At 40.5% G+C, this 22,097-nt stretch overlaps 1 protein-coding gene across 1 annotated transcript in view; it reads left to right on the top strand.

Annotated features, from left to right (window-relative positions):
• Positions 1 to 22,097, top strand: part of LOC117529092 (protein unc-13 homolog B-like) — a 174,724-nt gene that overhangs the window by 81,701 nt on the left and 70,926 nt on the right. The window contains 17 exon segments of the mRNA XM_034191794.1: positions 2,325 to 2,576; positions 2,675 to 2,768; positions 4,486 to 4,513; positions 6,866 to 9,049; positions 9,628 to 9,650; positions 10,459 to 10,496; positions 11,051 to 11,129; positions 11,957 to 12,031; positions 13,563 to 13,782; positions 14,631 to 14,858; positions 14,971 to 15,112; positions 15,307 to 15,476; positions 16,292 to 16,407; positions 18,096 to 18,259; positions 19,211 to 19,361; positions 19,484 to 19,552; positions 21,856 to 21,945. Of these exon segments, the coding sequence (XP_034047685.1) occupies positions 2,325 to 2,576; positions 2,675 to 2,768; positions 4,486 to 4,513; positions 6,866 to 9,049; positions 9,628 to 9,650; positions 10,459 to 10,496; positions 11,051 to 11,129; positions 11,957 to 12,031; positions 13,563 to 13,782; positions 14,631 to 14,858; positions 14,971 to 15,112; positions 15,307 to 15,476; positions 16,292 to 16,407; positions 18,096 to 18,259; positions 19,211 to 19,361; positions 19,484 to 19,552; positions 21,856 to 21,945 (4,123 nt within the window).

Here is a 22,097-nt window from a genome sequence, read left to right as displayed (position 1 = left end):
TTCCAGCTCTGTCCCTTTGTCTGGCCAATCGGTACAAGTCCTTTTCTCCTTCCTTACTATTCAACTTCTTGTACAGCTCGCAATATGCCTTTTCCTTTGCTTTTGCCACTTCTCTTCTCGCCTTACGCCGCATCTCCTTGTACTCCTGTCTACTTTCTTCATCTCTCCGACTATCCCAAAACTTTTTCGCCAACCTCTTTCTCCTTATGCTTTCCTGGACCTCTTCATTCCACCACCAAGTCTCCTTGTCTTCCTTCCACTGTCCAGATGTCATACCCAGTACTGCCCTAGCTGTCTCCCTCACCACATCTTCAGTACTTTTCCAGTTGTCCAAAATTGCTTCCCCTCCAACTAGTGCTTCTCTCACCTGCTCGCTAAATTTCACACAACAGTCTTCTTCCTTCAGCTTCCACCATCTGATCCTTTGTTGAGCTCTCTCTCTTCTTCTTCTTTACCTCTAAAGTCATCCTACAAACAACCATCCTATGCTGTCTAGTGACACTCTCTCCTGCTACCACCTTACAGTCTGTGATTTCTTTTAGCTCGCATCTCCTATAAAGAATGTAGTCCACCTGTGTGCACCTTCCTCCACTCTTATATGTTACCCTGTGCTCCTCCCTTTCCATCTGTCCTTCCCCATTCAAAAAAACCAAAAAAAACAAAACCTGTACGTAAGTATTCACACCCTTTGCTCAAGATTTTTGTTGATGCACCGTTGGCAGCAATTACAGCCCAGAGTCTTCTTGAATATGATGCCACAAGCTTGGTGTACCTATCTTTGGGCAGTTTTGCCCATTCCTTTTTGCAGCACCTCTCAAGCTCTATAAGGTTGGCTGGGGAGCATCAGTGCACAGCAATTTTCAGATCTCTCCAGAGACGTTCAAGCAGATTCAGGTCTGGGCTCTGGCTGGGCCATTCAAGGACATTTACAGAATTGTCCTGAAGCCACTCCTTTGATGTCTTGGCTGTGTGCTTAGGGTCATTGTCCTGCTGATACATGAACCATTGCCCCAGTCTGAGGTCAAGAGCGCTCTGGAGCAGGTTTTCATCCAGGATGTCTGTGTACATTGCTGCATTCATTGTTCCCTCAATCCTGACTAGTTTCTCAGTTCCTGCCACTAAAAAATAACCCCATAACATGATGCTGCCACCACCATGCTTCACTGTAGGGATGGTGCCTGGTTTCTTCTAAACATGATGTCTGGCATTAGTTCAGTCATTGTCTCAGACCAGATAATTTTGTTTCTCATGGTCTGAGAGTCCTTCAGGTGCCTTTTGGCAAGCTGCAGTTGGGCTGCCATGTGCCATGTGCCCCAAGGAGTGGCTTCTGTCTGGCCACTCTACCATACAGACCTGATTGGTGGATTGCTGCAGAGATGGTTGTCCTTCTGGAAGGTCCTCCTCTCTCCTCAGAGGAATGCTGGAGCTCTGACAGAGTGACCATTGGATTCTTGGTCACCTCACTGGCTAAGGCCCTTCTCCCTGATTGCTCAGTTGAGATGGGCAACCAGCTTTAGGAAGAGTCCTGAAGGATCTGAACTTCTTCCATTTACAGATGATGTAGGCCTCTGTGCTCATTGGGACCTTCAAAGCAGGAGAAATGTTTCTGTACCCTTTCCCAGATTTGTGCTTCAGTTCTGTCTCAGAGGTCTGCAAACAGTTCCTTTGACTTCACGATTGACTTGTGCTCTGACATACACTGTCAACTGTGGGACCTTATATGTAGACAGGTGTGTGCCTTTCCAAATCATGCCCAGTCTAATTAATTTACCCCAGGTGGACTCCAATTAAGCTGTAGAAACATCTCAAGATTGATCAGTGGAAACAGGATGCACCTGAACTCAGTCGTAAGCTTCATGGCAAAGCTGTGGTTACTTATGTAATGTGATGTCTTAGTTTTTATTTTTAATACATTTGCAAAAACCTCAAACATTTTTCACATTGTCATTATGGGGTATTGTGTGTAGAATTTTGAGGAAAAAATGAATTTCATCCATTTTGAAAAAAGGCTGTAACATAAAATGTGGAAAAAGTGAAATGCTGTGAATACTTTTTGGATGTGCTGCATTGTGGTGTGTGTATATTCTAAAACATGGTCATGTAGCGTGCTTATTTAAAAAAGCAGATCTCTTCCAAATTGTTTGAAAACCAATCTTAGCATTGGTTTTTGCCCTTCAGTGGTAGTTTTTTTTTATTGTATGATGCGAGTCCTCGCTTCCACTATCCCTGCCTCCATAGCTGAAAAGTCCAGAGTGCCACAAAAATAAAATATTTGCACTTCGGATTTTCAGATATTTCAATATGTTCTTCTTTGCCCAATCTAGTCCAGTGGAAAGTAGTCGCTCTGGATCTTCAGAAAACATGAGCCAGACCAGCTCCCAGCTTAGTGAGACTGGGCAGGAGAGCACTGGAATATCCAAAATGGAGGACTCCTTCCAGTCTTACCACAGTACAGGATCTCACCCCTCCACCACTGGGCAGCCACGAACAAATGAACACCTTTCCACTGATGGAAACTCTCTAATCTGTCAGCAGGGTCTGCCCCCCTCAGACAAAGAATTATCCAAAGTCCAAAGGTATAGTTTTGTTTTTTTTTTAACTTAAGTTTGGTTTTCTGATTACAGTTTGCCCCTGACTTTCTTTGACCATTTTGTTGTTGCTTCATCTACCACAGGATCTCTGATGAAGGAGGAGCACAGTTACCTTTTTCCCCTTCCAGGATTCTTTGGTTGAGGGCCATTAATAAAGTCAGGGCTCAACTTCAGGAAGTAAGTGGGATCTCAGTTCACATTTCCACTGGTCATCTCTTTATTATCAACACTTGACATGTGATTCATTGCTGTCTTTTCTCACGCCACATAGTCCACTAAGGTCCAAAATTATCGGCATGCTTATTGGTATAATTATTGGTGAACTCGTATTGGCATGCAAAGTTGCTAGCCTTTTTTTTTTCTCAAGAGGAATTGTTGGGGACATTTCCAAGATGATCTACAGCAGTGGTTGGCCCTACAGATCATCTGTTCTGTGTATTTTTCTCCTAATCTGCTCTGCTCACAGCTAATTAACTTGGCCAGATGTGTTAAAAATGTGGCTAATCACCAGGTGTTTGCAGAGCAGGAATGGATAAAAAAATCTTCAGGACAGGTGGTTTCCAGGAGTACGATTGATTACCACAGTCTTATAAAATGAATGCTTAAAATTATTTTATCTGAATATACCTAAGGATGACAGCTTTAAATATTTAAATTTAATGTTGAATGTCATTCTTCGATTCATTTGATTTTCTGTCTTTACATTAAAATCCTCTATCGCTTGAATTCAGGAAGGAGGACCAGGTGTCCCAATAATTTTGACTTTAGTGTACGTAATACGCTTATAATTCTTGAAATTTGGTTGAGTTTAACCTTGCCTCTATGGTCACATTACCCCGCTGTATCATTGCTCCCTGAGATTCAAAACTGGTTGTCGCCGCACCACTGTGAGTTGCATGCCAAAGCGAGCATGCTCTCCTTGTCTGCCAGGCGTTATACACATTGGATGATTCTGGTTTACAACGCTCTTATTGGTCCGGTTCCACCTTACTTATCCAGTTTACTTCAGAGTTCTGAAAGCCGTTATGCTCTGTGCTCGATTGACGTTAGGTTTTCGTGTACCTTGTGTCCGCTCTGAAGTGGGAAAGAATGCCTTTAGTTTCTCATCTTCTTCTGATTGGAACGTTCTCCAATCTGAACTGAAACTGTCGAGACTGACTTCCTTGAACACCTTTGGGTCTATTGTATGAGATTGCGAATGCGATTCATTTGCGCAATGCCTTTGTTTCTAAATCTAAATCTGCTTTAGGCTTTAGATCACGTGCAATGTTATGACCAAGATGATTGTATTTTTTTCATCACCAACGTTCTCATGTTGATGTTATCCTGCTGCTGCCTTTTTTGGACAGGTCATCCTTGTAAAAGAGGTTTTGATCCCAATGGAATTTCTACCTTTGTAAATAAAGATTATTATTATTATTATTATTATTATTATGCTCTGAAACAGCTTCTTTCTGGATAAATCTGTTTCTCCAAAATTTTGCAAAAGTTATTGAGAAATAAACACTTCTTAATCTAAAAATACTGTTTGTAACCAGCTAACACCTCTGAAGTGATTTACAAGACATCTTGTAGAGGTGCACAACCTGGGAACACCCATCAAGTGTCAAAGCCAACTACCGTCATTTGTAGCTAAAATTACCATAGGGTTACTCTTAACAATAATTCAACAAAGCTATCGTTAGAAGGTGTTTTCTGCAAATACTTGTTACCATGTGTAAAGAAATCCTACAGGATAGTACTGGATAAGCAGTAGTACAAATGTACTGCAAATACTTACGTTTGTATTTTTGGAACCAAAGAGCTTAATGAATAGAGCCAGAAATCACAGCAGCAGACAGAAAAGGAGTCAGAGAAGTGGGAGTCTCCCGATGTCCAATCTCCTTTGTGCTAGAGGACAGAGTCAGGGGACGAGGAGGAGGGTGAGTAACAACGTAAGGACGAAATACTGTGTGATCGTAGTCCACCGCTGTGACTCACATGAGGGAGGAAAGATTCATTCTCTAAGAAGGCAGCTTGGTTTAATTAAGCGTCTTAAAGAAACCTGAGCCTGAATGTACAAAGATTTAATGGATCTAGCAGGATGATATCTCCAACTTTATTGTATTCATTTATTTATGTTTTTCAGATAAGGTAAGGTTAATCTTTCTTTTCTGTCTCATGCTGATACTTTGTGCACTCAAACGTTTTTGTAGAATTGTATTTAAAATGGAAAATAGGAATCTGTGAAAGCTTTCAAGTGTAGCTCCAGTTTGCAAAAGCTATGTTCACAGTTTAGAACCAAATCAGGAACTACTGTACTTTCTTATGATCCTGAACAGGATCTTTGTTGTTCCTGCTTCACATTCGCACTTTGTTTCAACTGCAGTAATTAGTAATTCATTTAAACACTTTTCTGTTGGTACTCCTCCTAATATTGTGATTTAATTTGTGTGTGTGTTTCTATATATATATATATATATATATATATATAGAGAGAGAGAGAGAGAGAGAGAGAGAGAGAGAGAGAGAGAGAGAACACAGTTTTTCAGTCGATAAGTAATACAAATCAGCCTCTGCCTCACCTACAATTATAAGACAAAAAGCGAAGAAGAGGAGAAAAAAAAAATAAACAAACGAATGGCCGTATTGAATCAAGGAATTAATGGAGAATTTATTCAGTAAGCATTTAACAAATTATTTGATTGTGGTTGATTGTTACATAACAATAGAACGGCTCCAATGTTACAAAATACTGTGTTTTCGTCAAGACTTCACTTGGATTTACAGTATTGAATTTTGATGCAATTTCAGATTATAGTTGCTTATACTGTTGAAAGCATGTAAAGTGATTAAAGCAGCATTTTGGGAGTGTGTAGTGTGGACGGTCAGTCAGGTGGTAAGGATGTCTGAATTATATGCATTTAATCTGTCATCTAATTAGGGAGCTGTTTTTTCCTAAGGCTTCCTAATTGTAGTGTTCTAACACAGCTGCATGAGCTTCGCTTCTGCAAGTTGACTGAAAGGAAATCCAGTTAAAGCTGTTCAGTCTGAGTTTGCTGTGAAATTAAATAATGTGGTTATTGTATCTCTATATTAAATTGCAAGTTTCCATTGCTGAATTTCTTATTATCTCTTAGCTAGAACTATGTTGTCTACCATTTTATATAGTTGTGCCGTTATGCTTTTTAATATGGTGTGAATTATGAACATTAAATTAATTGCCATATGTCACAACAGAGATGAAAACAAGTTTTGACACACAAAATTTTTGGAATATTCACAGCCACCATGGGGTATATCACCTTTTGGAGTTTTTACTCCTCGTTTATGTAGTCGTGACTACCCATTAATTTCTGTGGAAGCCTCCGTGGTGTCCATCATCTCTGCGACGCTCATCCTTTCATTATCCCCTTCATTATCCCCTTCAGTCTGGAATTGGCCTGCGCTATATGCACTGTGTGCCAAGAAGCTAGCTTCGGAAAGCTAACACATTTTGGAAAACTAAGAAGCTAGCTCCTTCATTTCAATGGCTTGATTGTTGACATTCAGATAGTGGTTGCTTTCTGTTCACTCATTTTGTCATGTTGCATGTAGATCTGTTAACTTCACAGGAAATCTCTGACTTGAGTCCACTGTTTAAATAGTGGTGTGCCAGGTTCCAGTGCACCCTGGCTGTTAGAGGGCACGGCAGGTTTATTTCTTGTTGTGTACAAAAGTAGAGCAGGTAGCTCAGTGGATAAAGAGCTAACCTCACAATATGTAGACCTGGGTTTGAATCCCACTCAGTGCTACTTGTATGTGTCCTTGGACAAGATGCTTAATCTATGTTTTCCCAGTTCAGTAACCTGCATTAGACTGGTGTCCTGCCCAGGGGAAGTCATAGATTCTCATCGACTTCACGCTGTGAAATCTGGAGATAAGCACTGGCACCAGCCAACGTCAGGACCTATATCAGACTTAATATTTCTTCTTAAACAGCAAACTGTAGTTGGACGCTATAGTTAGGACATTATTATAGGGCACCAAGTATGTTGTGGGTTGTTTTACTAATAGAAGTTAATAAAATGTAGAAAGGTGATTCAGAAGCCATTGTGCATCATTTAAAATGCAAATATTTGTTTTTAAATGCTAAGTAGGTTTAATTTATGACATTTCTGCTAAGTGTTTTTCCAAGATTGTCTCCTACTTTTATGTTGTCATTTGTGGGCAGGTATGTTTCAGCTTGATGAGATATTGGCCCATGCTTACATCACCATCAGCAGGAATCACTAAAGCACTGGTTTGTCCATGAGTGGGAACAGTTGACCCTGAGTACCACTGTTCAGGAATGTTCCCCAGTAGACACCCCAGCAGGAAGGATGAACCTCACAGGTCAGAATGTCTTCTGTTGTCACCCAAAAAAGAAGATTTGCAGAAGAAGCAACCAGAAAGCCTCAAAGTGGGCAACAGCCCAAAAGAGGAGCTGCAGAAATGCATGCAGGGGCTTGAAGATGACTCCCATCAGGTATTGTCATCAGTGGAAAAATCCTGCACCTCCGATGGTGTTAACAGCTCTGAGGAACACAAGAGTTCTGATTGCCAGGGTGCACTGGGCCCCACTGAGAAGATCAGAACTAAAGAAGAGAATGAAGATGACGGGACAGAACAAAGATCTAGTAACCTAGTGGAAAACATCCTTAAAGAACTGAAAGGCATCAATAAGATTCAAGAGGAGATTTCAGACCTGAGGCAGTATCTAACATCTGTGCGAGGTTCTGTGGATGAAGTTTCTTGTTGTGTAGATGCAGTACTCAGTGAGATAGGTGAACTGTATTCAAGTGCACCTCATCCCAGTCCTGTTTCTGAAATGCCAAACATTAGGCGAGGAAACCTAGACAGACAAAATGCCATCACATCTCTTCACATGACAGATGGCAGCCTATTGCGGACTTGCGAGGATCATGACAAACATTCAGCATGTGCACAGTCTAACAAATCACCAACACAATGGCATTTTGATGTTGTCCCTTTCAACCCAGATGACCAAATGGACAAAGAGATATCACGGCATAGTTTGGAAATGCTCATGTCAGCTCCAGCTAAACCTGACTTGGGCTACCTGGACGTTCACTCTGGCTATGAATGTCAAAGTACAAGCTGTTTTTCCTCATGTTCCAGTTTGATCCATCAAGAGTCAGGCAGCAACTTTCTTTCTGGTGATAAAAAATATGTCAGATGGCTTTCTGGAGATATGCAGCACAGTATCATTGGTGGAGGTGATTGGAGTGAAGAAGACCTCTGTTCATGTACCAAGAGTGGTGAAGCATTGGATAAATATCCTTGTGTTTGGAACAGGTGTGCCACAGGTGAGACCAAAAACAGCACACCAGGGCATTCCTCGCAAGACAGCTCTGAACATCTCTCTCTGTTGTTTGGACAGCACTACAACTCTCCATCAAGCTCCTCCAGTCTGGTAGACTGGAGGACCCTCCAGTTGCCGGCTGAACTTGAAAACCCTGATAATGACTGGGTTGCAAACTGTCTATACTCTCGTAGCTCCGGTTACCGCACCATGGGTACCTGTTTGAATGAAGAGGGCAGTGGGCCTTACAGGAGCTTGAGTTGCTCAACAGTGCTTTTGACAGACTTTGATGATGGTTACCTGGAGCCACGTTCCCCATGTGATGATGGTCCATTGTCAGGTGACACTCTGAATCTAGGCTCTTCTGAGAGTTTGGACAAGGAATGGACTGACCACGGTATCTCCAGTGATGATGGAGGACATTCTCTGCCCCTAGATTATTCTGAGATAAATTCTGATCAAGAAGCCAAGTCTTCTGCTGCTAGTTTTGATATGAAAACCTTCAGTAAAGCTGCATTTACCTTCAAGTTGGCTTTAAAAGGTGCTTTGCAAAAGCTAGAAGGCTCTTACCTGGAAGAAGAGGGAGGTCCTTCTCCTGTCAGTGAACCTCCAGAGATTGTAGAAGGACAAGTACATCTGCCACAGAATCCCACCCTGGAAGCTAACAATGAGGATTCAGTATATCTAAACTCTGTCCAGAGACAAGAAAACCTGTCAAGCTTCCTTCAGGTCTCCACCAATGAAGTAAGCCAGTTTCCCTGCACCACTGCTGAAAGTCACTCCATTGAGATTTCACAGTGCAGCGAAGAATGTCCAAAAAATGAAGAACTGTCAAACAGTGATCTGACCCCAGGTCACTTTCCAGCTGGACAGAATGACAGTCCTTTGGCTCTGGTCCTCAGTACGGAAGAAGGGGGTTTGAGTCCAATTCGGGAAAACCACATTCTTGATAAGGCTGACCTAACAAAGCCAGCCAGTGCCAGTCGCAAAGAGCGTATAGCTAATTTCCAGCGCATTCTGAGGGAAAAGCGGGAAAAAACTCGCAATAGACTGTCCAGATCTGCTCAGGGGTCCGAGAGCTCCTATGGCTCTGAAGGGTCACAAGCATCCCATTCACAAGAAGAATTTCACCAAGGTATTTTTTTATGTCTATTTTCTTTGATTGAATCTGCTGGCAAGCCCAATTATGTATGCAAAAAGTTATATAAGTCTAGCCATTTGGCAGGAAAAATGTTTAACTTTTTTTTTAAAACAGTGTTCTAAGATTGTGATTGTGTTATGCAACACTGATTGAAAATCAATCAATTAATCAATTGTGTGTTTTAGTTGAATTGCTATGTTCTCTTTGATGTGCTGGTAATACATACAGTAGTGTTCAGAATAATAGTAGTGCTATGTGACTAAAAAGATTAATCCAGGTTTTGAGTATATTTTTTATTGTTACATGGGAAACAAGGTACCAGTAGATTCAGTAGATTCTCACAAATCCAACAAGATCAAGCACTCATGATATGCACACTCCTAAGGCTATGAAATTTGGATATTAGTAATGAAAAAGTAGTTTCCCATGTAACAATAAGAAATATATTCAAATATATTCTCAATATACTCAAAACCTGGATTAATCGTTTTAGTCACATAGCACTACTATTATTCTGAACACTACTGTATCAGTTCTAATTTTTATGATGTGATTTGCTTTTCTCTTTGCAGACTATTTCAGAGAAGATAATCAGGTTATTGAAGAAATCATTACTTTATATAGTTATTGTCTTGTTTTTTCTTTTCTTTTCTTTGACAATTTGTTGTTTCTGCTCCATAATGTAGCATCTATAACTTGGACTATATTATCTGATTTAATTTTAAAGTGTTCCATGGCAGTTGTGCTTTTGTTGAGATCTAGGTGTTTGTTTGTTTGTTTGTTTGTTTGTATAAACTACCAAATGAATTTGCAGTTGGGAGTAAATACTTATTTGAGGTGTTTCCCGCCATAAAGGGGTGGCTCAAGGCAATAACACTGAACATCAGGGCCCTGGTTCAAGACTACCTGTGCCCTGTTCTTCAGGTATATCTGGAGTGCATCAGGAAGGCTATCCAGTGTAAAACTGGCTCCATGTCAGATTTTCTGTGGCAACCCTGAGAGGAAAAGAGGGAGACCCAAAACAAATTGCACCAACAGTACTGTGCAAAGGTTTTAAACACATGTATTGTACGTACCATACAGTTGAGCGCCTTGTATGGCAGCACCATAACATCGGTGTGAAAATGTATGGGTGAATGTGAGTGATCATTGTAAAGCATTTTGGGTTTCACTTCTGTCTTCCACTTTATTTTACTGTCATCATGTGCACGTTAAATGTGACATTTGGTTAAGATGGATCAATACCCGCAGTTTCTCTTCTTTCGATTTGACTTTGTTCTGAAATACCAAGCAGGTGAAACTCAACCAAATTTAATGTTCCCGTTTCACTCCTGTCTTCACTGTGTTGTTGTTTCTCAGTTGTTTTCGCCACAGCGTGATCTTTATCATTTCAAATCTTGCAGGTTCAAGATGAAGAAAAACATTCCTGGATCAAACCAGGGTAAGTGATTTTCTGAAATGGGTCATCAGTCAATTTTTAAAAAAATTCTGAATATCTGTGTGTGTGCCTCTGCATTTTCATACTTCTCAAATATGAGGGTTTGGACAGTTTTGGGTTTTTTTTTTTTTGGTCTTCTACACAACATTAATAGACCAGTTTAAGCTGCTTTTAAAACACTTCCAACAGAAACCAGAATTTATAATTTTTCAACCAGTTCTAAAAAGAGGATTTTAAAGCTTTTTATTTGGAGTCTGACAATGTGCAACCCTTTTTCTACTGTTCTGCAATGTTGGCAATATGCACGAGGTTTGACAGACGTCTTGACATTTTCAGATAATTTTGTGACCTTTGGACTAAACAGTTATTCAGCCAACATTCCAAATAAAAAAAATTACATATTATTCTGTCAGAAAAATAATTGTTCTTTACAGCTCTGCACATTTTGTTTGTTGAAACATCATCGTTATTTCTTTCGTGACACAAAATTGTGCTGGAAATGCCATGGCACGTGAGTTTCTTTTTGGTTTTGTCTAAATGTCTTTGTTTTTGCACAGTGGCATCTCTGGGCTGTATGGGATCGACAGCATGCCAGACCTGCGTAAAAAGAAGCCAATCACTTTGGTCAGCGATGTGGTCAGTACCAGTCTTGTCAGTTATTATTTTGCCATTCTGTTTAATTTACATAGTTCTTTCTCAGTGTAAAGCATTGTTATTATGACGCCACAGAAAAGTCTGACATGCTTTTAACTTTGAGCTGAAATGTGGATGGGATTGTTATCGGCAAATGGAGACAAATATGAAATCAGACTGCTAATTTCTTTCTCCCTCCTCTCTTAAACCCAAAACTATTCCCCACAACTCTCTTGAATGCATTCACTCTCCTTGGTCAGGCTATGGTAAGTCTGTAGAATCCAGCTGTCACTCCCTCTTCTACTAAAGAAAAACACTCCAAACAGCACAAGTAGGGTGAATTAAAGGGCAGTGCTATCAAATAGCATGCTGATCTCTTGTGTAGTGAATAATTAGTAAGTAATGTCACCTTTCACATTGCATGCATGCATCTTCTTGGTCATGGGAAGCTTTTATTCCATAATTATGTTAAAAAGATAATTATGAATCCTTCACTCAATTTTGGGAATTGATCCTCCTTCATGTGCTGAACCGTGTTCAGACAATGTGAAAGAGAGCGTCACACTAACACCTCTGCCAAACCTTTTTATTGCTCCTACAATTGTTGCCACTGTTTAGGCTTTTGAGTGATCTCCTCACCATTGGTTTGTGCATTAACATTTCTCACATGGGATTTCTGATGGTTAGTAAAAATTCACCAGTCTTGTGGAAACAAACTTTTTAACCCTACTGACCATGTTGCGCTTCACTGTGGTAGAGTTTGGTTTTGGGTTGTCTACAGATTAACCATATGTCAGATATTAACTTTATCACATTTTCCCATTGTTCAGGCATTGGTCCAGGCCAGGAAGGCGGGGATTGCATCAGCCATGGCGGCACGTTCCTCAATCAAAGATGAAGAGTTGGTGAGTGTGACAATGTGACCTTTCTTTGAAACAGGATGAGTGAAGACTTTTATCCTGGACCTGATGACCGGAGGGACCTTTGTTCAATTTCTTGTCAGAGCAGAAATGAGTTTTCTCGACCACATTCAACACCGTATTTCAAGAAACCTTAAATATTCAGATTTTTTTCTCCATGAAAACAAGGTGTAGCTAGTAACAAGTATGGAAAAAAGTGAACATTCACTTTAGATTTCTTGAAATAAGGTGTTGAAATTAGCTGAAAACACTCATTTTGAGCTTTATTTTACCAGTATTAGGAAGTGTTGCATCTAGGGGTGTTTACAATACATGTTTGTATTGAACTGTACAGTACACATGCAGCAGTTCGGTGCACAGAACGGTGCGCAGAATACATGGTACAATTGTACACTGTATGATTATAGACACATGCATATTAGTTTCCAAAAGTCACAGACATTTCAGTGAGCTGTGCTGCTGATGTACACGGACTGTATTCCTCTAGTCTCATGCCCTGTGCAGGAGGCGTGGCCAGCCCCCTCAGCCTCTCAGTGCAGGAGGCATGGCCAACTCTGTCAGCCTGCTCTCTGTGTGATGGGAACAGAGGAAACAGCGAGCCAGCCATTTGAAGCAAGTGACCACATTATTTCACCCAGAAACTTTGGAATTAAAATTGCTTAATTTACCTTTTTTCTTCCGAAATATGAACCTAAAAGTGAAAGCATACCGATCCACATTTGTGTTGAATCTGTGTCTCTGGACGAGGCTGTTCCGATCTTTTGAGTTTAGACAGTCAGCGCCACCAACGTATCGCAAATTGATGTTTTATATAAATTAGTGTAAAATTTCCATCACATAGCAGTACTGCGTGCAGTGATTTCAAATCTGTATAGAGAGGTTTTATGAGATGCCGTTATTTGCGCAGAAATTAATCAAACTTAAAATAGACAAAATGTTGAAGGTGGTCTGGCTTGATACGATGCGTGGCATAATACCAAACAAAAAACAAATCACTTAACGTGCTGCACAGTAAATTATTTCCAGGGGGAATGACAAGAGATGTAATCCAATTCATAAATGTTTAAAGCTAAAAAGAGTTTACATGTACACTCACTGGGCTAAAGTGGCTGACGGCAGCTCTCTGCTGCTCACACATTAAAGATACGGTATATAGATTTTCAAAAATTGAGCTTGTACTGAACTGTGATTTCTGTGTACCATGACACCCCTACTTACTGTTAAAGATGACACAGCAACTTAAAAATCTTATGGTGCATCAAAAAAGCTTGTTTCAGATATGACCCAAAACAAGATTCTTCCAAGACATTTTCACTTGAGATTTTTAAGATGTATTATCTAAAATCAAGTACTTATGTCTTGCTGAAAACTTTTATAACAGTTTAAACACAGTTAAAGCTCAGTTTAAAAACATTTCTACTGCAATGATGTTTTAGTGACACAAGGTACATTTATTATAACATTCTTGTGGAGTAATATGAATGTATACATTAACAAAATTGTCTCTGTGCTTTAGAAAAACCATGTTTACAAGAAGACCCTCCAGGCTCTCATATACCCCATATCTTGCACTACACCACACAGTTTTGAGGTGTGGACGGCCACGACGCCCACATACTGTTACGAGTGTGAGGGGCTGCTGTGGGGAATTGCTCGCCAAGGAATGCGTTGCTCAGAGTGCGGGGTCAAATGTCATGAGAAGTGCCAAGAGTTGCTGAACGCTGACTGCCTTCAGCGTAAGTACTGACCATAAGCACTCACAGGTGTTTAAATCATAAAGTGCATTTCAAAGACGTGCACTTGAGAAAACATTTTTATTCATGCTGTTCCTCTTTCTTTAGCTCCTTCCATTAGGGGACACCACAGTCAGACGCAGTATTCATCTTCCTATCTCACCTATTACCACATCCAAAAAGTGCCCCTTTAGCCTCGCTCTTCCCCTCCACTCCTCAAGCATCATCTCATTTTCTTAGATTTTATTAAACAACCTCATTAAAAATGTCACTGCTGTCTCTCCTAAACATGCCTCCACTTGTACCCCATCTGGACCAGCTGCTTTTCCACTCTTCCACTCTTAATAGATTCTTCCTCATGTGGAGAGAGTGAAGTAGGAGGTGCAATGGACTAGTAAGCACCTTACTAGTCCATTGCACCTCCACATCTTACAGCCTTCTCTCATTTTCTTCATTCATCAGATCCTCAAAGTACACCACCTTCTCAAAACATTGTGCTTGCTTGTCAACCCATTTCCATCAATATCGTTTAGCACCTTAACCTGCTGCAAGTCCCTCTGTTGATACAAGACCCTTGTCTTCTTTCTTAGTGTTGAGTGTGAGTTCCCTTTCCATGTTAGCCTAGCTTTTACAACCTTTGTCTTGTTATGCCACATCTTCTTGTAAGCCTATTTACTTTCTGTGACTGTCCCAATTGTTTTTCTACCCTCCTGTACTTCCTCATTCCACTACACAATTTCCTTTTCTTCCTTCCTTTAACATGTCAAACCTATTGCCTTATTGTTTTCACTAATTATTTTCCAGAATAATGTTTTCAAGATCTTTCTTGTTTATCATATTTGTTTCTGTAGGTGCTGCAGAGAAAAGTTCTAAGCATGGAGCCCAGGACAAAACTCAGAATATCATCATGGCCATGAAGGACCGGATGAAGATCAGGGAGAGAAATAAACCAGAAGTCTTTGAACTCATAAGAGAAGTGTTTGTCATCAGTAAAGCTGCCCATGCCCAGCAAATGAAGACCATCAAACAAAGCGTACTGGACGGCACTTCAAAGTGGTCTGCTAAGATAACCATCACAGGTAACCCAATGTTTATCACTCAGAAAAGCTCTTAATGTGTGTTTGTCAAGTTTTAATCTGTGATTCTTCAGTGTATTGTTTTCCTCCGGCCTGTTTTTCCATGTTGTCTCAGTGGTTTGTGCCCAGGGTCTTCAAGCTAAGGACAAGACAGGGTCCAGTGATCCGTATGTCACAGTTCAGGTGGGAAAGACCAAGAAAAGAACAAAGACCATTTATGGCAACCTCAATCCAGTCTGGGAGGAAAGGTTCCACTTGTAAGCAACCAAAATTTGTTATAACATTTTGCTTTGTCTGTTTTTGCTTCATAGCTCAAGAGCACCTTCTGTTTCTAAATATTTTCCCCACATTTGTGTAGAGTTGATGAAAACTGCGAGCCTCAAGCTTAAGAGCTGAGCTCAGTGACATTTTCTCTCTCTCTCTCTCTCTCTCTCTCTCTCTCTCTCAATAGTGAATGCCATAATTCGTCAGACAGAATTAAAGTTCGTGTGTGGGATGAGGATGATGACATCAAATCACGAGTAAAGCAGCGTCTCAAGAGGGAATCGGATGATTTCCTTGGCCAAAGTATTATAGAAGTGAGAACATTAAGTGGAGAAATGGATGTCTGGTACAACTTGGGTCAGTATCCTGTCAGCTTTGCTTTGTTTTTGTTTTTTTTGCATGCATTAAATACTGTGTCCCAGCATATATTTAAGACTAGAGCTCTTGGCACAATTCTGTTTTACCTTCATTATTGGTAAATGTCCACCAGGTGGAGATATTGCTCCATTTCAAGAACCTTGGGACATGACAACAACCAACCTGTTGCTTATAATAGTAGATGTAAAACACTAAATTTAATTTGATTGTAATCTGTTTCCACTCATCATAAACAGAAATGTACTATTGGTTTAAGACTGAAATTTGAACCCAGTAACAACGTCATTTATATTCCTCAATTGCAATCCTTCTTTCTTTCTTTTTTCAGTCGCTCCTCTACTCATCTTCTACCCCCTTCAATCTCCTCTTTTCTCCTCCTGATGTGCCATTATCAAGTGGCAGCGCTCCAATCGGAACTCAGCCTGTCCACTGACATATGCAAATTGCCCCTAATGATGAGCCTGTCAGGGCAAATAGCAGGGCTGAGCCACCAAGTGCTCCACCTCCAGAAAAACTCCAGGGTCAAATGACTTTGGTGCACAGGCACAGATTCATCCAGCCCACTGTCTTTGTCTGTTTAACTATCAGCTGGATGTCTTCTATTAGCCCTACAGGCCATCACAGTGCACAAACTGAACCACTACAATAGAACTGACACACTAGTAGTCTATAATTAGTGTTGTGCTCAGAGATCTGCTTCCACTTACCTTTGTATTACAGATCTGGAATGCACTTATGAATCAAGAATGTGTGTAGTTGTTTAACTGCTCAAATATGTTTGTGCTTCACTACAGAAAAGAGAACTGATAAGTCTGCTGTGTCTGGTGCCATTCGCCTACAAATAAATGTGGAGATCAAAGGAGAAGAGAAAGTAGCTGCGTATCACGTGCAGTACACCTGCCTGCATGAGGTACTGGATCCTGCTGAGAATGTGCACTGTTCTTATGTTGTTAAATTGAAAACGCACAGGGTTGTTTGTGCACTGGCTATTTCAGATGATAAGAAAGCTGCAAATAGTAAGCAATGCACATCCAAAATCAGAAATGTTGCAAGTATGAGCACAAACATATGTACTGCTAAACATGCTTTAAATGGCATTTTAAACATTATTATAGCAGCCAGCAACTGATATCATGGTGGAATGGGGACCTGTGAAGCAACACTCCTGTCTGTGCTGTAATCTGAGCTTCTCTGTTCCTTGTTTTCATAGCTGGGCCCTACGCAAGTCCTGTGTATGCATGTTTAGTGCATGAATCCTGCCCTGTGAAAGCATTGCCCCTCTGTAGTACTGAATAGTCCTTATCATGGTTATGGTTACAGCACGATGTGCACGTGTCAGCCCAGATGCACAACATTTTATTGTTGTACCTCAGCATGGTTTGACTTGCTGATTTGGTGCAATTAATGCATGAAGGCAGTTTCAAAAGTGAATCCCTGAATTAACAGGCCATGGGCCAAGAGTGGGTCTGCCCCCCCCCCCCCCCCAACACACACACACACACACACACACACACACACACACACACACACACACACACACACACACACACACACACACACACACACACACACACACACACACACACACACAACTCCACAGAATTAGCTTGTTTCCAAGCCTCTGGAACTAATAAATTTCAACTTGAATGTTGCCAATGAAAATATTGGGATGCAATCCATATTTACATATTTTTTATATTTGCTCATTATCAAAGGCAGTTATTTAAAAATTGCTCCACTTTGGTCAGCACAGCCTCGTTTGAGAGCAGGCACTAAAAGGTTAAAATATGATGCAATAATTCTACATCCATGGACAGCCCTGTCTGAGTTTTTGGATAAATTACACAGCAAACAAAGTGAAAATGCAAAGAAAAAGTGACAATGCGGTGGAAAGCGAACGTGTTGCGGTTTGTTTATGACCTGGAGCTCAAACATGTCGAGGAGGTTGGGCAGGTGAGAGAATGCAGCTACTTTGGATAGCTATGTAAGCTAACACTTAACAACACGAACTCTCCCATTTGCCTCGTCTTCTCTTCTCAACTGGGAACCGAATAAAAACCTGCACTTTTCACAACTGCTTCTGGGATTGCAGCCAAAAACAAAACAGTACACAATTTTTCCATGTGAAGTTATGCTGTGTTTGCGCTGCGCAACGGGAGCAGCTATCCCCATAAGTGCTCAATTCCCGCGATATCATGCAGTGTTCAAACGAGACTACATTGCCCTATACATGTATGTTAGATGTAAAAACTTAAGGGAATGTAAAGTCCTTATTTTGACTACAGTGAGGTAAAAACTTGATTTGGGACTTGTCCATGTAATGAGCTTTTGTTTATTTTCTTTGCTAAAATCCATAGTTTACTGTCTAAGATGAGGAAATTTCAAATGAAACAACTTGTAGAAATGTCAGAAAATTATACACTTGCTTAAAAGAATTTGTATTGAGTTCAGATGCTGTTGTGCTATTGCTTATTTCAAGAAAAAAGAAAACAAGGATGGTCTCCCAGAATGTTGTTAAATTAAGGTTAAAATCTACTGTGCGGTTCTCTAGTTTGGTCTCCAAACTGAAATGACATGACTGCTGTTCTTCTTTTCCAGAATCTGTTCCACCATTCCACTGATATGCTTGGCCAGGGCGTTGTGAAGATCCCAGAGGCTCGCAGCGATGACAGTTGGAAAGTCTACTTTGATGATGTAGCGCAAGAAATCGTTGATGAGTTTGCAATGCGTTATGGGATTGAGTCTATCTACCAGGCCATGACGTGAGTCTGAGAACTCAGTGATCCCTCTGTAGCTGTCCACGTATTTGCATACTGCTTTCACATACGCACCAGTAGGAGCCAGTATTTTTTAAAGGTTGGTAAATGAGGGAGTCCGTTACAAAGGCAGTCCATGTTCTCAGAAAACATTTTCACCAAAAAACTTGATTGGCCATCACACAGTAAAGTGTGTCAATAGCTGATGACAGAAGTGAGGTTACCACAATTAATGGAGATGTTTAAGTTAAAACAAGAACTACCATGAACATGACACTACTGCTTTCTACAGTTCCATCATCTTATGAATTGCAGGAAAGACGTGTTTAGAACAGGCTTGTTTTGACTTTTTCCAGCTCAGTTTTCCATATATTTTGTTGCAAAATTTTGCAGCTTGTCATTCTGTGTGTCAAATCTAACAGCAGAGAATAAAATACATGTGCAACAAAAAGCTTGCAGCTATTTTGTGTATATAAACTAAATAATCACAAGTTGCTCATTGGAGGTAATCAGTTACATTGAAATGAATTTGCAAGGGGTGTCAGTTTATTGGTTATTAAGTTTTGATTAACCACAAGCTTTTTGCATGTTTACTAATGTTTGCCTTAAAAGAAGGTTTTGCATTTTTCATTGCACATACTTGCAAACTGTTGCAGCATCCGAAATTGCAAGCCGTGGCAGTATTGTGAAGACGTTGCAACCACGCACGTTATCAATTTTTGCATCGTTTTGGTTGCACATGGGACAGAGCTGTGAGGCATCACAATTCCCAGCAACCCAACCAGCATCCAGAGTGTGACTGGATCTGGTTTTTCCAGGCAAATACCACTGGTATTGTGATGGTATATACAAGAATGATTTGCATTTGACACCGTTTGCAATGATTGAGAGTAATTTCAAAGAGGAGCAGGAGCAGTCTAATTCCAGATCTGTACCAGGCTCTGCTTCTCTTCCTAGGCACTTTGCCTGTCTGTCTTCGAAGTACATGTGTCCCGGGGTCCCTGCGGTGATGAGCACCCTGCTAGCGAACATCAATGCCTTCTACGCCCACACGACTGCCTCCACCAATGTGTCCGCCTCTGACCGCTTCGCCGCTTCCAATTTCGGGGTTTGTATTTGTACACGTACACACACTTTATTAGATAAATTGCTCTTTTTCTCTCCACAGCTGTCTACTGTGGTGTTTCTATTGTTTCTGCTGATTACTTTTTTCTCCCCTTCACCAAACAGAAAGAACGCTTCGTCAAGCTTTTGGACCAGTTACACAACTCTCTGCGCATTGACCTCTCTACCTATAGGGTAAGATTAGCTATCTGTAATAACAGACATCGTTTTGGAAATCTGCATTGGCAATTTATTGTCTTTTTTGTTTGTTTGTGGACATTGTACTATTTCCTTTTTTGGGTTTTCCACCCACACTTTGTTACCCTGCATAGGGACCAGCAGTACTGCTCTGTTTGCAGTGATCAAACCCAATCATCGAACTGTAATCTGAGAAATATTTGCTTGTTCCACTCATCCAAGGTGTTGGGATCAGTTTCCACCAAACCTATTGTGCACATGTAGGTGAATTGTCCTTAACAGGTTTATTTTGGCAAAGATCAAGTTCACTGGGGTTAAAGATCAGTATTTTGGTTTATTGATAGTAAGTAGGTAGGTAGGTAGGTAGATAGATAGATAGATAGAATTTTATTGATCCCTTGGGCAAGGTCTCTCAGGGAAATTAAGCTTCCATTTGCATCACAGCACCAGTAAGAACAATAACAGTGAAAATAATAAAAACCAGAAATACTAAACAATACAAACTGAATAACAAAGAGATTGCCCAGATCACATCCATCCATCTGTCTGTTTCCCGACTCCTCTCAGGTCCTTTTGGGGCAATTTCCACCAAACATGTATGTGGATATGTCAGCCCCATAATTGGCATTAAATAGTTTTTGGCAGAAGTCAAGGTCATTGGTGTCAAAGGTCACTATAGTGTCCACCCAACTTGGCACACATATCTAGGGGGAGGTTGCCCACTTGAGATCAAATTTGTCACAGGTCAGTCATTGGAGTCTGTGTTTTGGCAGAGGTTATTTCGCAAATTTCCACCAAACTTGGTGGATCAATGAAAGTTGACTAAAGATCAAGGAAGTTTTTTAACCCAGTTTAAATTAAATGGGACACACATTTAGATGGATTCCAGAATTGTTAAGGTCAGCCAGAAGTTAAACATTCAGGTGAAGGTCAGTGTCACTAGGGTCAAATGTCAGATTGCCTCAGCTGTTGCTGTCTTTGTGCTGACGGGTTTGATTGCCTTGTACCATATATCATATCATATCATATATCATATCGTATCATATCCACGTATCGGCACACTGCTTATTATAGTAACTCAGTGATTACAAAACTAAGAAATGGGCTCGCTCTGCCTCCTCAGCCTGATCTAGAAAACTCTGAAAAATTGTCCGTTGAGGTGTTAATTATTTGAGTAGTCCTGCTCACAGTACCTTGAATATTTTTTAGCTTGTCCCCTTTTGTCTAAGCTGCCACAGAGTATAGCGGTTTCTCTTCTGCCCCAGCTCAAACCTTTTACACCAGTTTTGTGGAAATCAGTTGTTTAGTTTTTGTGTAATCCTGATTGGTGGAGACCAGTGATGCCGGTAACGCGTTACTTAGTAACGCGTTACTCTAATCTGACCACTTTTTTTAGTAACGAGTAATCTAACGCGTTAATCTTTCCAAATCAGTAATCAGATTAAAGTTACTTCTCCATGTCACTGTGCGTTACTATTATTTTTCATTGTGGGTCGATAGCAGCATTAAACTTGGTCCGTGGGCAGGAGGTCGGGGTTCGACTGAACTGCCCACTTTAAGCGAGCTGTGAGCTTTTCATCCGCGTTTTTTTGCAGCTGCTCGACTCGTTCTCACCTCTTAAAGCGCAGTGATCAGCACACCTGCACTGAGCTTTACAAAGACATTTTTATACTTTTTTCCTCCTTTATTTAGAATTCTGAGCTGAGCCGCTCTGTATCGTCTCGTTAAAAACAGCTGATCCTCCGCGACACGTCAACAACTAACACCGTTTTCCACTCAAATGCACCTAAACTCTCTTTCTGAGGACCACATGATGTGAAAACTACTGCTTCAAATAATAATAATTTCGACAAGTAAAATGTTTAGAGAATTTAAATGTTAGAAAAATGTTAGAATTTAATAGTTACATTTATAAACAATGTAGGTTTGAAATTGCAAGTTTTACTGTTACAGTGCTGTCAACAGTTAAATATGAGGTCAAGAAAGAGGTCTTTATTTTAAGTATTTGTTTTCATTGAAGTCAAGAAGGGTGACTATAAAGTGAGTTTTGGCAAAACAGGTATCATTGTCATGTTGACGTGGGTTGTTGTCGGCAGCTGGGGAAAGTAACTAAAAAAGTAACTAGTAATCTAACTTAGTTACTTTTACAATTGAGTAATCAGTAAAGTAACTAAGTTACTTTTTCAAGGAGTAATCAGTAATCAGTAATTGGATTACTTTTTAAAAGTAACTGTGGCAACACTGGTGGAGACCTCACATTTTATTAACGGCTTCAAAATGTTCTTCCCCTCCTCTTGTAGAATCACTTCCCCGCCAGCAGTAAGGAGCGCCTGCAGGATCTCAAATCCACTGTGGATCTGTTAACCAGCATCACCTTCTTCAGGATGAAGGTAGCTGCAGATTCTGCATGGATGGAAGTGTCTTGTTTTAGAGGTTATCCGCCCCCCCAACACTTGAGCATAGCTGTAGTGTGTGGTGGCACCGTTTTCAGTCATGTGTCTCTGTCCATCTGTCTGTGTGTGAACAAAATAGTCAGATGTTT

The sequence above is a fragment of the Thalassophryne amazonica genome, chromosome 17 (genome assembly GCF_902500255.1).
Source record: "Thalassophryne amazonica chromosome 17, fThaAma1.1, whole genome shotgun sequence".
NCBI lineage: Eukaryota > Metazoa > Chordata > Actinopteri > Batrachoidiformes > Batrachoididae > Thalassophryne > Thalassophryne amazonica.
The sequence above is the reverse complement of the archived record's forward strand: the minus strand, read 5'-3'. Positions and strand labels throughout refer to the sequence as shown.